The 15,716-nt window shown below is 41.7% G+C and overlaps 1 protein-coding gene across 2 annotated transcripts in view; it reads right to left on the bottom strand.

Annotated features, from left to right (window-relative positions):
* The window catches only part of COL5A2 (collagen type V alpha 2 chain), a 176,103-nt gene that overhangs the window by 37,726 nt on the left and 122,661 nt on the right, over nt 1-15,716 (bottom strand). For both annotated transcript variants that reach the window (XM_090045265.1, XM_090045264.1), the window contains exons 14-18: nt 14,336-14,389; nt 12,344-12,388; nt 10,003-10,056; nt 9,001-9,045; nt 1,111-1,164 (exon numbers count right to left, since the gene is read on the bottom strand). In XM_090045265.1, coding sequence (XP_089901391.1) covers nt 1,111-1,164; nt 9,001-9,045; nt 10,003-10,056; nt 12,344-12,388; nt 14,336-14,389 — 252 coding nt within the window. The remainder of the gene's footprint in view (nt 1-1,110; nt 1,165-9,000; nt 9,046-10,002; nt 10,057-12,343; nt 12,389-14,335; nt 14,390-15,716) is intronic.

Below are 15,716 nucleotides of genomic sequence, written 5' to 3'. Positions count from 1 at the left end.
TTCTCTTACTCAGGATATTATATGAGCATTTAATTGTTTCTTGCATATGTCAGAATTTGCTCCAGTCTGCCAGTCACCATCTGCCCATTTCCTTTTGAGCAATATAGCCATGTGCTTTCTCTAAAAGGGTCAGGGAAAAGTCATGGAGGAATGTTTTCTCTTAAAAAGTCCTTTGACAAAATTCTTATTAAAAAAGTATACATGGGAAAAATAGCAACTCCTTGGAACCTGAGGTCACCTGTCTGAGCTGCATCATAACTGACATCTGTAGATGTCTACTGTACCTAAATGTCAGATAACAGGTATATGATAATAAATTATGCAGAAAAGGAGAACAAGAATTGTTATATGAGCAGAATATGAAAAAAACTGTTTGTTTTTTTAAATAAGCAAACACTCTAAATAAATTCCAATCTTGTTGAATCAATGGAGTTGTAATAATCTTAAAATCCTCCTGACAGAGTTTTACATATACTTTCCAAAATAAAGGGATTACCAGAATATCCTCAGTTTTAACATCTGGAGGTTTTAATCTTTTCCTATTCATTTAGCCAAATCACCTCTCTTGTAGCAGCTTTAAAGGATGTTTACTATAAGCCTAGAGATCGGACAAAGTTAACTCGCATGAGAGCACAACTGCTTTACAACACTATTTTAATTAATCAAACCTCCTCTGTGTGCTAGATTATTTTGCTCTTCGTTATCCTTTAGTGCAGTCACATCAACTTCACATCAAAACTGATACTTCCCCCCAGCTGTCAATTTCCTAGGGTATGGATCTACAAACCCAACTCTCTCAAGCTACCAGATATCACAGCCATACGGTTTAACATAGTATTCTAGTTAGTGGTTGCTTTAACAGTGTTTTTCTCACTTCAGTTTAATTTCTTCATCTATAACTGGTGTCCATCAATGGCTTCTGCTTCATTACAACTTTTGCTTCACCATCTAGCTCCAGATGGTAATTAAGAGTGAAATAACAACAATCTATTCAGACTTTTTTGTGCATGAAGCAGAATTCAGGTACTCTCAGATTTCTTTTTTAACTCTGGGGAACTGAAATCTTTATAGGGTAAAGAAACTTTTCTTTAAAAAATCAACTTTTCTTACCTTCATACCAGGAATGCCTGGAAAACCAGGAGAACCAGATAGACCAAGAGGACCCTACATAAGACAAATCAGGTATAAGAGGCAATACAACCATATAGCTTCCCTGGTTTAAAGGTATTAGTTAATCAAAAACATTATAAGAGAAACCAAATAGTCCTATTTTCCTAAAAAAATTTTCCAACACACATAAATTTAGCTTTATTTATTATAAATTGATTGCCACTTATAAATGGAGTGTTTTAGTTAAGTACTTTATATTAACATTACCAATATTACAGGTCTTGATTCATTTATCAACTTCCAACCTGCAATCGGCTTGTATAATAAACTTTTTCCCAGTGTAAGTTTTTGTTGAAAATACATCAGTTCATCTTATTATACTCTTGCTACTGTGGAAAGGTAATAAAAGGACAAGGCAATCAACAAATCTGACTCTGACTTTGCAATCATACAACTTCTACTCTTGTAAAATATCCAGTGGACTATGTCCTATTAGGCAAACATAACACACGACTCCACATAAACAGATGGCTAATGCTAACCAAAGATTAAATCTAGTCCATGCTGACATACCTCTATTACACATATAAGTTAACAAAATATGCAGATGATAACATTCAAATGTCAGGACATATTATTAGTTTGCTCAGTGTTGTCCCTAATTATAATCATACTAAGTATATTAAAAATTGTATTCTATTAGAATCCCGCTGAATCCTAATTTTAATATTCATCCATACTACCAGGGATTTATGATAAATAATTCTATCAGCCCTAGCATAATTCCACTAAGACATAAAATATGCAAACTAAGCTCCACGTTGCACTTGATCTGCCCATGCAAAACCTAATGTGGGCAGCAAATACTCCATGTTGTCAATGGGACCCAAGACACTAAGGAAGAAACCCAATCCTTGTCTGGTGTAAAAATCAAGAGCACTTTGTGCTCATAAAAGAGTTGTGCTGTACTAAATTTTAAAAAATGTATATTTTGATGTATGATTTTCAGCATCACAAATATCCTTTAAGACTATAACTTTGTAGGGGTTGTTGTTTGTTTTTTTTACTATTTCTGCACAATAAACTGATCCATTTACTGAACTATTCAGTTTAAAGGGTGCAGGGCAGAAGGAAATCATCTCTTTTAAATCCAGCAAAATTAAACTACTAAAAAGAGGAATTCATAATATGCTTTGCATTGTACCAGCTGTCTTTTGTGCCAAGTGAAATGGTGACAGGCGGAAGTATACCTAAAGGCTGGATATTAAAGAACTAGCTACTGACATTCTTTAAAGAAATTATAAGCAATTTTTCATTCACATCCCAAATAATTAGCAGAATTCATTTGCAGACTCAGGCCATGTCTAGACCACAGATATGCTGTGACCAGCATCAGTACCCTCAAAAACAGCAAGTTGCTCTGCATGTATTATCCTCTAGGTGCACACACAACCAGAAGCAATGTAGCTTCATCTGCACGGTGAAAGGCAGCCTAATTAGTACAGCTGAGATGTAGTACAGAGCCACATAGCTACATTGCTTCCAGTTGGCATGGCCACAAACAGAGCAGTGCAGCCCATTTGTGGATGCTGTTGCTTGGCACTGTACATTTGTGGTCTAGCCACTGCCTGAAAGTTCCATGTCCTGTTTCCTTTCTGTAAAGCTATAAAGACAAGGAGTGGGCTTCAGGAATCCTTTCATCTTTTGCTTCCTTGTTCAGGGACAGTAAGATAGGTTTCTTAAGCTATCTCTGCAAATAAGTGGAGGAAATATCAGGGCATGCCTATGCCACATATCAGGACAAAATTAGGGAGTACTAGAGTAAGTCATGCCAGCACTGCTTGCAGACATTAAAAAAAAAAAAAGCGCTTTACCGGAAAAAACAGCACATTACTTCGATCAAGCTCTGCAGTGTCTGCATACATTGGGAGCTTCAGTGGGGCTTTTGGGGGCTTTCATCTAAAGCTGATTCAATCAGCGATTAGAAAAAAGCACCAAAAAAGCTTCACTAAAGGGCCTGATCCATGCAAATGTCAAGTGAACTTGATCCCACTAATGCTCTGCCTCATCTGGGCATGTGCTGGGCTTGTCACAGGACTGCACAGAGTTTAAAGCGCAATTTTTTTGTTTTTGTTTTGTGGTTTTTTATATCTGCAAGCAACCTCAGGCCCGCTCTGTGCATGCTACCTTCAAAAATGAATGCAGCATAACTGCTTTAGTGCAGTGCTGGCCACCTACCAAAAAGACCCTCAGAATAACTTACAGGTAGATACCCAGCAACCACTAAAGTAGCTACATTATACTAATTTCAGTACCCTCATCCACAACCCATGCCCCCTCGTGTCAGCTGGCAAGTGGCGGCAGAGCAGCGCCCCTACTCCCAGCAACAATGCAGGCATGGCAATGCTGGGAGCGGGGTCTATGCCCTGCTACCATTTGCCCCCTTCCACCTGGAGAGAGCTGCGCCTGCATCACACCCCCACCCCCCGGCCCTGCACTGGCTTGGTAAGCGGCAGCAGAGCAGAGCCCCCACTCCCAGTGCTGCCACACCCGCATCCTGTGCCTTCCCACACCACTTCTCAAGTAAGGCACCCCCCACCCCAGCTGGGCAGCTTGTCCCAGCCCCAGCCCCAGCCCCAATCCCTCCCTGCCCCACACTCCTTCCCTCCCCACTCCCCCAACCCCAACAGACTTACCAGCTGGAGGCAGCTGTGTCAGCTGCCTGTTTAACCTATGGCCGAATCTCCAAAGCGGCACCAAAGCCAGATGTGATTTGGCCAAATTGAATCAGGACGGTATTTTGAATCTCTGAATCAAATCACTGTCCTCCGAATCAGCCAAATCCAAATCCGAAGCAAATACTTGCTGTTTTGCACAGACTTAGTGTCTATACAGTGGGCACAGTTTGTTTCACTGGGGATTCACTAGGTGATAGAGACATCTCCTTAATGTTTGCAGAACCTGAGGTAATACAGACCTCCCCTTAGTGTCAGCAGGGGCACTAGGCATCACATGGGTTCAGGCAAGGCAAAGATAAAGTTATGGTCCTATGCCATCAGAAACTGACTAATAGCCTAGGCTTATATTTACAATGGAAGTTAGATTAGCTGGAATTCTTCTAATGATAAGAAAACACATAAAGCACAGTTTCATAGTTTCTAGGGTCGGAAGGGACCTGAGCAGATCATCGAGTCCGACCCCTTGCCATGGCAGGAAAGAGTACTGGGGTCAAACGACCCCAGCAAGGTGTTCATCTAGCCTCCTCTTAAAGTCCCCCAGGGTAGGAGCCAGCACCACTGCTCTTGGAAGTTGTTTCCAAATCCTAGCTGTCCTGACCATGAAGTAGCGCCTCCTGATATCTAGCCTAAATCTACCCTCTGCCAGCTTGTGACCGTTATTCCTGGTCACTCCTGGCGGTGCTCGGGGGAACAGGGACTCCCCCAATGCCTACTGGTCCCTTCTGACTAGTATGTAATAGGCCACTAGGTCCCCCTTCAGCCTTCTCTTGTGGAGGCTGAACAGGTTCAGGTCCCTTAGCCTCTCCTCATAGGGTCTGCCCTGCTGCCCCTGATCATGCGAGTGGCCCTCCTCTGGACCATCTCCATGTTGTCCACATCCCCCTTGAAGTGCAGTGCCCAGAACTGGATGCAGTACTCCAGTGCCTCATAGAGGGGGAGTATCACCTCCTTGGACCTACTTGAGATGCATCTGTGGATGCATGACAAGGTGCGGTAGACCTTCCTGACTGCATCCCCACACTGCCGACCCATGTTCATCTTGGAATCAATGATGACTCCAAGATCCTTTTCTGCCTCTGTATTGACAAGAAGGGAGTTCCCCAACCTGTAGGTATGGTGCTGATTATTCCTCCCCAGGTGTATCACCTTGCACTTGTCAGTGTTGAATCCCATCCTATATCCTATTCTCATCCGCCCACCCCTGTAACCTGTCTAGGTCCGATTGCAGCCTACTCCTCCCTTTTAGCGTGCCCACATCCCCACACATCTTAGTGTCATCAGCAATTTTGAACAGGGTGCTATTTACCCCCTCATCCAAGTCACTGATGAAGATGTTGAACAATGCGGGCCCGAGGACCAAGCCCTGCGGCACTCCACTGCCCACATCCCTCCAAGTCAAAAATGACCCGTCCACCACCACTCTCTGGGTGCGGCCCTCCAGCCAGTTTGTGACCCATCTGACTGCGTGGGTGTCAACAGCACAGTCCCCCAGTTTCTTAATGAGAACGGGGTGAGAGACAGTGTCGAAGGTCTTCCAAAAGTCCAGGAAGACTATGTCCACTGCTACCCCTGCATCTAAGGATTTGGTGATCTGGTCATAGAAGGCCACCAGGCTGGTCTGACAGGACCTGCCGCTAATGAACCCGTGTTGGTTGCCCCTAAGCATAATCTCCCCTACTGGCCCCTCATGGACATGCGCTAGAATAATTTTCTCAAAAAGCTTGCCCAGGATTGAGGTAAGACTAACTGGCCTATAGCTTCCTGGGTCCTCCTTCCTCCCCTTTTTGAAGATGGGAACCACACTAGCCCTCTTCCAGTCCTCTGGCACCACACCAGAGCACCACAAGTGCTCATAAAGCCGTGCCAGGGGTCCTGCAATGACCTCAGCCAATTCCCTCAGTACTCTGGGGTAGAGATCATCCAGACCAACTGATTTGAATACATCCAGTCCTTCCAGAAGTTCCCTAACTAGTTCCTCACTAACCCTTGGCCTAGGTGTGCCTCCCCTGGGGTGTAAGGGGGGCCCATTGGGGGGGGTGACTGTTCCAATCCCTGCTCAGGAAAATGGAGGCAAAGAAATCGTTAAATATGTTCACTTTGTCATCTGGTGTGACAACCAAATTTCCTAGCTTGTCCTGCAGGGGCCTCACATTACTCGGAAACTTCTTTTTGCCCCCTATGTATTTAAAAAAGGACTTCCTGTTGTCCTTGATCTGGGAAGCTAGTCCCAGTTCCATCTCCGCCTTGGCCTCCCTGACTGCCCCCCTACATCCCCAAGCAACTGCAGTATAGTCATCCCTGGTGATGGCCCCTCCTTTCCATTGGGTGTATGCCTCCCTTTTAGCTTGAAGACATTCCTGGATGCTTTTGGTGAGCCATGGGGGCTTATGTGCCCTCCTGCTCCTGTTGATCTGTGTTGGGATTACCTCCCTTTGGGCTTGGAGGATCATCTCCTTAAGGAGCAACCACTCTTCTTGGACACCTGGCTCCCCTTCCCTCCAGGATCTCAGTGCTTCCCCGACTATTCTCCTTAGCTCATTGAAGTCCACCCTCCTGAAATCTAGGGCTGCTGCCTTGCTGTAGGCCTTTGCCATCTTGTGCTGGATGGTGAATTCCAGCAGGCGATGATCACTGTCCCCCAGGTGATTGAGGACCCTCAGCCCCCTCACCAGGTCATCACCCATGGCCAGCACCAGGTTCAACAAGGCGTCTTTATGCACATAAAACATAAAGCATGTACCATTTCTGTACAAATTTACTCATTTACCTATGTAGCTTGATCCATGAGACTAACAAAAAGATACCCATTGCATTAGATGGGTTTTTGAATAGTCTTACCTTTTTTTCCCATTTGTGTAGGGTTGGGCATGCTGTACGAATATACTGGCTAGCACCATCCCTACTGTATGATGCAGTCTTTAGATAGTAGCACACATTGGTCTTAATGATGGCCTGTGCATTCCTAAACTATTTCCTATGGTTTTTACTGGCTTTTCCCCTCCTTGTAAAACATGATACCTACTATGAAATAGTGTTTTATATGATGAAACTTCAGCTGACAGACTCAATAAGAACAATCTGTTCCAGTGACTATTAATTATGGAGAGCATAATTGTGCCAGTGACCTTGTACTAAATAACAAAAGCACTGCTGTAACAGCTCACTGTATATATTTATGACAGTCTACTTCCCAATTTATTGGATCATGAATATGTCTGCCAATTTTTGTCTTATTTCAAGGATAATTCATCATGTGCTTGAATAATATTTTCTCTAACAATACCCTATTTAAGCATCATGGATCAACCTCCTGACATTGTTAGGAAACATACTAGATGTGTTAGCCAACCAACCAGATGGCATGTCCAGTAGGCCAGCAGCATGGGCTCAGTAAAATGTGCTTTGCTTCATCCACAAGTGAAATTACATTGGGACTTGAGAGTTTTTTTCATTGAGAGTTTTTTTCTGCTGTAGAATTGTTTAAAACATATTGAGAAGTCTTTTTACTGTTGTATTTGTTTCTTGATATATTGCAATATTTGTAGTTATTCTTCCTTGATGACTTGTTCAGGGACAGTCAGATAACTTTGCTTAGCAGCTATTATATATCCTCAGTTGAATTTCTGACATAATTAATTATTAGCTAATAGCATCTACAATAAAATAACCAGTCATGTAAAAACCATATGGAAAAATAAATGTTTCCCTGGTGCAGGATCATTACTGAAAATAAGTCTGAAAGACCATGTATTTAGACAGTGAGAATGCAACTTGGAAATGGTGCTACTCTCTTTAATGGAATGTTAAAATGTGACAGAAGGTTCAGAATAGAGGTATTGCTCATGGTTCATATGCTGTGTGTGAGTCTGCTTCTCAGAAAGGAGAAAATATCTTTATAGATGTTATGAATATATATTCCTTATGAATTCCAGATAGCAAGTTCATGTCTTTATTCTATTAGCAACACATATTTCTTCTTATTGAGAATGTGTGTACTATATTTACTCGATTCTAAGATGAGGGTTTTTTTCCCTATTCATCATGGGGCAAACAGTCTCATCTTAGAATTGAGAATCACAAGAACAGCTGTGCAGGGAGCCCCCCTGGGGCAGAGACAGCATCAGCATCCTGCAGCAGCAGCAATGTTTCCTGACCATATCCACTCTCTCCTTCCTTTTCCTCCTCCCCTCCCTTCCCTTCATGGCAGGGAGTCAGATAGGGAAGGACAAGTCTGCCTGCTGCTGTTGCTCAGTCTCCAGCGTGCCCACGAAGCAGCTATGCTGGAAGCTCAAAGGACAGGAAAGGAGAAGGATGAGGGGTGCCAAGCCAGGTTCCCTGCACAGCTGCTTCCTGCAGCATAGGGCAGGAATGGTTCTGGGCTCCACCTATGCCTGGATCAGTGGGAAAAGCAGCAGGAGGATGTAAATGGTAAAGGGTGGTAGTCATCAGGGAGAGTAGAGGATGAGGGACGTAATGCCTGCTTCAATACCCCTGCTTCCCCCCTTCTACTCCTTGCCTCTGCTTCCCTCCCTGCTTTCTCCACTGTTTACCTCCACCTCTGCTTCCCCCCACCTGCCTCCTCACTTCTGCTTTTCCCATTGCCTTCCTCTTGCTGCTGTTTTCTGCCATAGCAGTGGGGAGACAACTTTAAGATGACCCCCCCAATAATTCAATTCTAGGCATGGGAAATTATAACAAATATATAATTGTCCATGTCAAGAATCTAATTGTTGCATGGTCATCTTAAATTCAAAGTCATCTTAGAATCAAGTAAATACAGTATTTTTTGTCACTTTTAATGGCAAAGGAAGACATTGATAAATGACTCTTTATTATAATATGTGTTTCCATACTGCCTATCCCTCTGCTATCTGGATATCATTGTATCAACTTATGGCACATCAGCTCCCTAACAGAAGATGAATAAAGCACCTACTCCCCACACAGATTAAAATCATTTGCTTTCACAGAAGTAAAAGATAGGCAGTACCTTTTCCACAGCACAGCTCTATGAGATGTAGTTAATAATTTTACAGCAGTGCCAGGAATCAATCAATCATAATAGTCAGTTACCAAACTAACCCTTAGGAAAAGTTGTTCAGGGTTCTTTTGAAAGAATGTGTAGAACTTTAAGAACAAAGAAAGGAATTACCATTGGTCCAGGCTTTCCAGGCATGCCATGTGTACCACGTCCACCCTGCACAGGAAAACAAATAAGAACCAGTGCGGTTACAAGAATTCTCATTAAATCATGTGTTTGAATGTTAGTGTTTGTGATAGCATGTCTTTATAAATGATACCAGTCTGCTCATTGAGGAGGACATGGAAGAATTTTGAGAGGGGAACCTGGCCCCAATAAAGTAAATGAGCATTTTACCAATGGTTTCAATGCTGTCAGGGTTTTACCCTTGTTATAGGACAACACAGTACATAATGCAGTCACAAACACGGAAATATATAAAATACCAAGAAATCAAAGGGTTTGTATCATTTTTGAAGATTGTCCTATATCATGAAAGACTTAAGAAAGTTAATTTTTCTGCTGGAAAATAGGATCATTTTAGAAAGATCATTTCTACAGTTTTGAATTAAAATATGATATTTTGCTTTTATTTTTTCAGAGGAAAGGTAATTCCTGTAAGATATAAACATCACTTCAAATTTTGCAAGTGAAACCTTTTTTTTACAAGAAATTTCACAGACTAAATGTTCTTAGTCAAAATAGATTAAACATACTATTAAAAAAAACTTTTTTGTTTTATTTTTTTATTTTTTACTGTTGCACAGTTCTTAACCATCACAATGAATCTAATATTTTCTTGCATATTTTTATTTAAAAGGATGGTGATTAATGTCTGTAATTTGCACATTTTTTTGATATTTAAAACTGATATTGGGTTTTTTTAATTTAAATTAAGAGCCTGATCCTGAAAATATTTTCTCAGGTCTTGCAATAGATTGTCTTTGACTGAAACTAATAATTCATGCAGGAGCTATAACTACTTGTGTTATGTGCATTAGCAAATATTTTTCAACCTTGATAAACTGTGGGGAAAAGGTTACTGTAGTTAGGTTTTAAAAGAACCTGATAAAAAGTAAGCATGCATAACGGTATGGCTAATAGCTGACAGCAGAACTTTAAACATCCACTTACCGGAGCCCCTTGTGGTCCAATTCGCCCTCTTTCTCCTGCCATTCCTCTAGGGCCCTATAAAAAGGCAATACAAAAATGCTTTAATTCAGTAGCTCATCATGTAAGGATAATAAGGAGTGGTAAGGGTGGGCAAAATATGGAATTCCCTTTTCCCCCACCCCCACTCTTTTACCACGATAACCATAATATCCAGATTTTTTTCCATTTTTCCTTCATTCTTAATATTTCTCTGAGTCTGAATAAAATCTTTACATTGTACTTCTGCATTAGAGAGCGTCATAAGCCTCAGTCATAAAAGGGATCTTACTGTATTCTTGGGCAGTACTAACCAGCAGCACACTTATAAGATGGGAAACTCCCTTCTTGAGAGCATGGAGGCAGAAAGGGATCTTGGGGTTATTACTGACTCCAAGATGAACATGGGCTGACAATGCGAGGTCATGGTTGGCAGGGCTAACCGGACCTTGTCGTGCATCCACAGATGCATCTCAAGTAGGGCCAAGGAGGTGATCCTCCCCATCTACATGACACTGGTCAGGCCACAGTTGGAGTACTGTGTCCAGTTCTGTGTGCCCCACTTCAAGAGGGATGTGGACTACATTGAGAGGGTCCAGAGGAGGGCCACCCGCATGATCTGGGGACTACAGGGCAGACCCTACAATGACAGACTGCGGGACCTGAACCTGTTCAGCCTTCATAAGAGAAGGCTGAGGGGGGACCTGGTGACTGTCTATAAACTCACTAGGGGGGACCAGAAGGGTTTGGGAGAGAACTTGTTTCCCCTAGCGCCCCCTGGCATAACAAGGAATAACAGCCATAAATTGTTGGAGACTAGGTTTAGATTAGACATCTGTTTAGATTAGACTCACAGTTAGGGTGGCTAGGGTCTGGAACCAACTTCCAAGGGAAGTGGTGCTGGTTCCTACCCTGGGGATCTTTAAGAAGAGGCTTGATGCCTAACTGGCTGGAGTCATTTGAGCCCAGTTTTTCTCCTGCCCAGGTGGGGGGTCGGACTTGAAGATCTACAAGGTCCCTTCCAACTCTACATCTATGTTTCTGTGATTGCTACCACTGAAGGAATTTGGGATTTAATGGGAGTAGGCTTAGGTACAGTGAGACTACAAGCATGAATAAGGACTAAAAAGATGAGTTAGGGTATAAGGACCAGGCTAGTGTTTTTGCTGCAGGTGAATATTACCTTGGCCTAGAATGTCCATAAAGAAGAAGGTAATCTATGTTCTTAGTCAGCTTTATACATTTTGCTGAAAAGAAGTAAGTACTCTGTATTCTCTTCTCCATTTTCAGTTGTATAAGTATCATCCTATTCGCAAAGGGTCAGTAATTCAATCTTATTTGCTGTGATTCATTATCAAATTAAATTCCACTTCAGGAATGACATTCATTCTAGATAACATAAGCTGTTTTTATCTCTTCCCCCCAGGCATGTCACTGCTCAAAGTGAGATTTTTCCTGTGCTGCTGTACAAGTCAGTAACACTTACATTTTTACAGGTACCCTAAATACCACCTGAGTGAAAATGTTCCATGATAACTGGATAAAAAGTATTTCTCTGCTTCCCTGCCATGACCCACATACTTAGCCTAGTCATAGACTCAAGAATCTTCAAACATTAGTATTTTTAGCTAATATTTTTCTAACTGACCTAATGACTTAATGTGGTTTTTCATTGGAAAATATTTTAGAATCACCCTAAAATCACAAGAGGAAGTTATAATATTGAAACTTAATTCTGATTTGTGTTAAACTTCCTGATTTATAAGTTACTGATGGGGCACATCTACACATGTATTAATGTGCTGTAGATACTGCGCATTTAATTTAGTACTTGTATATTCAAGTATTAAATAAGTGCACAGTAATTGGTGCTAGTGTGCAGTAGTGCCAGCACATGTTTTTCATGACAGTATTGCATGTTAGTGGAATACTAGTGCATGTTACTGTATTAGCACTGTTTGTGCTATGACATACTAATGCACCGTAGTATTGGGCTACTGAGCATTTAGCATCCTGTGTAGATATGCCCACAACAAAAGAGATTTTCGTGGCATCAAGGTATTACAAGGAGTAACAGAAACAATGGACCAGATTCACTGTTGGTGTACATGGACAGAACTCCACTGACTACAATAGAATTTTAATAATTTACTTATCTAGGAAATAAAAGTCTAAGAAATCAATCACAGTTTTCAATAATCTTAACTCATTCATGAAGTGCAGGCTCCTTGTGATAACAGGGAAGTGAATAGCGTGTGTAGTCTTGCAGACATATCTGTTAAATAAAATATAAAATCAAATTGCAAATATTGCACTAGCCACTCACTAGAGGTCCAGTTGCACCCATGGCACCCGGAGGACCGGATTCACCCTAGAAATGCAAATGAAAGCACAAAAATATGTTAAAGGAAAATGAAACTACATTATTTCCCATCTCAATCTAAGTTTAATTTACAAGGAAAAATTTGCCTAGCAGTATTGGTGAGTTATATAAATCATACTCAATACTGATACAAAGAGTTGTATTTACATTTTCCCACTGAAGTAGCATGAGATATGGTATATCATTTCCAAATGTGGTTAGAAGACAATATACCCAATTCTTCCCAAGCATTATCACATCTGACCCATCAATTAGCTACCATAATCTGACAGCCAGCTAGATTGTGACCAAATTATGTGTGGGCAGGGTAGGTAGACAAGGGCTAATAGCAACAAGAACTGTGAGAAAAAACTGCTCTTTCCTGGTGCAGGAGAAGCAATCTGATCCAGATGACACAGTGTTTAAAAGGTCAGAAGACATCTGTGCTCTGTCTATTCTGTTTCTGATATTGATTTTGTTGGTTAAATGAATGGTGAGATGGGAGCAGCCATATGCTCTGTGCCGTGGGCTAGAGCAAGGCTGGGCCAGAGCCAAAGCTGAAGAAGGAGAGAGGGAGGGAGGCCCAGGAGCTGGTGTAGAGCCAAGCTTCTGCAGTGAACTTTTTGCCACTGAGGGGCTGACCTAAATACATATATTAGCATGTACAGTAAAGACCCAGCAACAAGGATTTTGGCACCAAAAGCAGCGACTGCTATTCCCTGAGGTCAAGTGAATGATGCCCAAAGAGAAGGCATCTATGGTTAAAATTAATAAGTTTGTTTCACCGTGATGATTGATGGAAGCACCAATTGGATGCACATTTAAGTGCCAGGTGCCCTAGAGAGATGATTGGATTGTAAATATGGAGTGATTTTAAGGGTTAAAAAGGGGCCTGAGCTCTGCTCTGCGTGTGTGAGTTGGGTGTGAGAAATGGTGTGTGCCTTGTAGGGTAGCCATCAGAGAACAATCCAGTTGTCCTCTGTCCTCTGTTCATAAGAAACCCAACACCTTTATGCCTTCTATTTTTCTCCTGACTATTCTGTTCTCTCCCCCTTACTATTTTCTTACTTCTCAATGTAAATAATCTTGTAATTATTGTAAGTATTGTTGTTGTCTGTTATCATTAATACAGTCCTGTGGTTTCCAGTTTAATTGAAGAGTCTGCTCATTTCTTTTTGCCGTGGGGTAGCGCTGGGCTTCAAGTGAACATCCTGCTTGGAGTCACCCGTGATCATAAAAATCCTTTCCCTGGGCTGGGTTCTGAGAGGAGTAAAGCCCCCTTTTGCTTAATTAAGAGTCCAGCATTTAACACCATTTGTACTCAAATCCAAAACAAGCAGGGGGGTTTTCCCCATGTTAAATGCAGTGGGACCTTGGCTGGGGTTTGAGTAAATATGGCATTTCAAAAGAGACACACAAGGCAACCATGTACCATGGAAAGTGTTTTGAGAAGAGCAACCCTGGCCTGGAGTTAAGCTAGAAGATGAGTCTCTTCTATGCATCACTGGCTATAGCACATTGTAAGTGAAGCAGGTGAACTACCTTCTACATTATGCTAAATGACAGACTGAAGAGTTTAAGAGCTGTCCTAAATTCGGGAGCTGGCTAGATTTTAATACCTGCATCTGAACCCCTGCTGCAAATACCCGAGTTTTGTGCAAATGAAGTCAACTAGACACACAATGAAAACTGACAATTTACAAGCAGTTCTGCTCAGGAAATGTACAGATAATATTGAGCAGAGGAGAATCTAAAGTTTGTTGCTTTAAAGATAAGTTGTTGCCAACTGTTTTAGCATCATAGGAAGCAGGAATAATCATTGTTATTCTGAAGGTTTTATTCTTTTGCCTTTAAGATCCTTCCAGATTCAAATCACTAATATAAATCAAGCAGACAAGGCTAACACTGTGCAATTCCTCTGAAACTCCAAAGTTCATAATGGAAGTATTGTATTACCTTGGCTCCCAGTGCTCCAGTCTCACCTTTAGGACCATCTAGTCCTTTGTGACCCTGTGAGAAGAATTACAAAAATATGAAGATGCTCTATAATGCTCTAGAATATTATCAGTCAATCTTTTATTAAAGCATCAAGGGTGGATCTGAGGTTGAAAGAAGAAAAAATAAACACAGAAGGCAGATGGGAAAATAAATTCTAAAATCTTTTAAATTAAACAGTTTTTGAGAAGAGTGATTCATGTCCCATTTAAAAACAAGAGTCTTGCAATATGTATACAAACCTTAAAAACAAGAGAACCTCAGAGGCACAGTAAATCCTGTGCAGGGCTTCCTGAAGTAGAAGCTTAGCCGCAAACCTGGGTAATTTGAAATTACTCTGTGTATTTTGTAAACATATCCACCTCTAGTGTTCTCCATCCTAAAGTGAGAGCTGCCAGATCTGCCAGGTTTCTCCATATTTGAGTTTAATAATACTTAACTTTTTCCTGTTACAGAGGTGTAGGTTGTAGCCGTGTTGGTCTAAAGACGTAAGCAGAAATGGTTCTTTGCATGAATCTGATATCTTTTATTAGACCAACTTAAATAGTTGGAAAACAATTATTAAGCAAGCTTTCAGGTTCAACAACCCTTCGCCAGGCTAAGGAAGTTTCAGCAGTTGGTGTGTGCTCATCCTGGATGGAATGAAAAGTAAATAAGCCAGAGGCTGGGCTGGTATGAATACGAGACAGGTAGTCAGTGAAAACATAAATTGAGGACTCAATGGGTGAGAGACAGGCTGAGGGGGAGGGAAGAGAGAGAAGGGGGATGAACAGTGGAGAGATACCTGGGGAGTCAGATGTCAGGCAGGTTATGATGTATCATAAATCCAATGTCTATATTTAGTCCATGATTTTTAGTGTCCAGGAGGCTGATGAAGTGGAGTTCATAGGCTCGTCTCTGGGAAGTGTTTTGTAAGTTTCCTTTGAGGATCAGGACTGAGAGATCGGAGAGAGAGTGGTTATCTTGTGAGAAATGTGCCCCCACAGGTAACTGGGTATTCCTGTCTTTGATAGATTTCCGATGTGCGTTCATTCTGGTGTGCAGTTGTTGTTTGGTCTCTCCTATGTATTTTCCATCAGGGTATTGGGTGCACTGGATGAGATATATTACATTTCTGGAGGTGCAGCTGTAAGATCCAGGAATGCTGATGGCTCTGTTGTGGGGTGTAGTAATTGTGGGGGTGGTGGAAATGTGTTGGCAGGTTTTGCATTTCTTGTCACAGTCTGGATCCATTTGGTGTGTTCTGGACTTGAGGAAGTTTGCTTCTGGTGATGAGGCTAGCAAGGTTCGGTGTGGGGGCACATTTCTCACAAGATAACTACTCTCTCTCCAATCTCTAAAT

This window comes from Crocodylus siamensis, chromosome 4, assembly GCF_052110815.1.
Source record: "Crocodylus siamensis isolate JL-2025a chromosome 4, ASM5211081v1, whole genome shotgun sequence".
Classification (NCBI taxonomy): Eukaryota; Metazoa; Chordata; order Crocodylia; family Crocodylidae; genus Crocodylus; species Crocodylus siamensis.
Note: the sequence above shows the minus strand (reverse complement) of the source record. Positions and strands in the feature narration are given on the sequence as shown.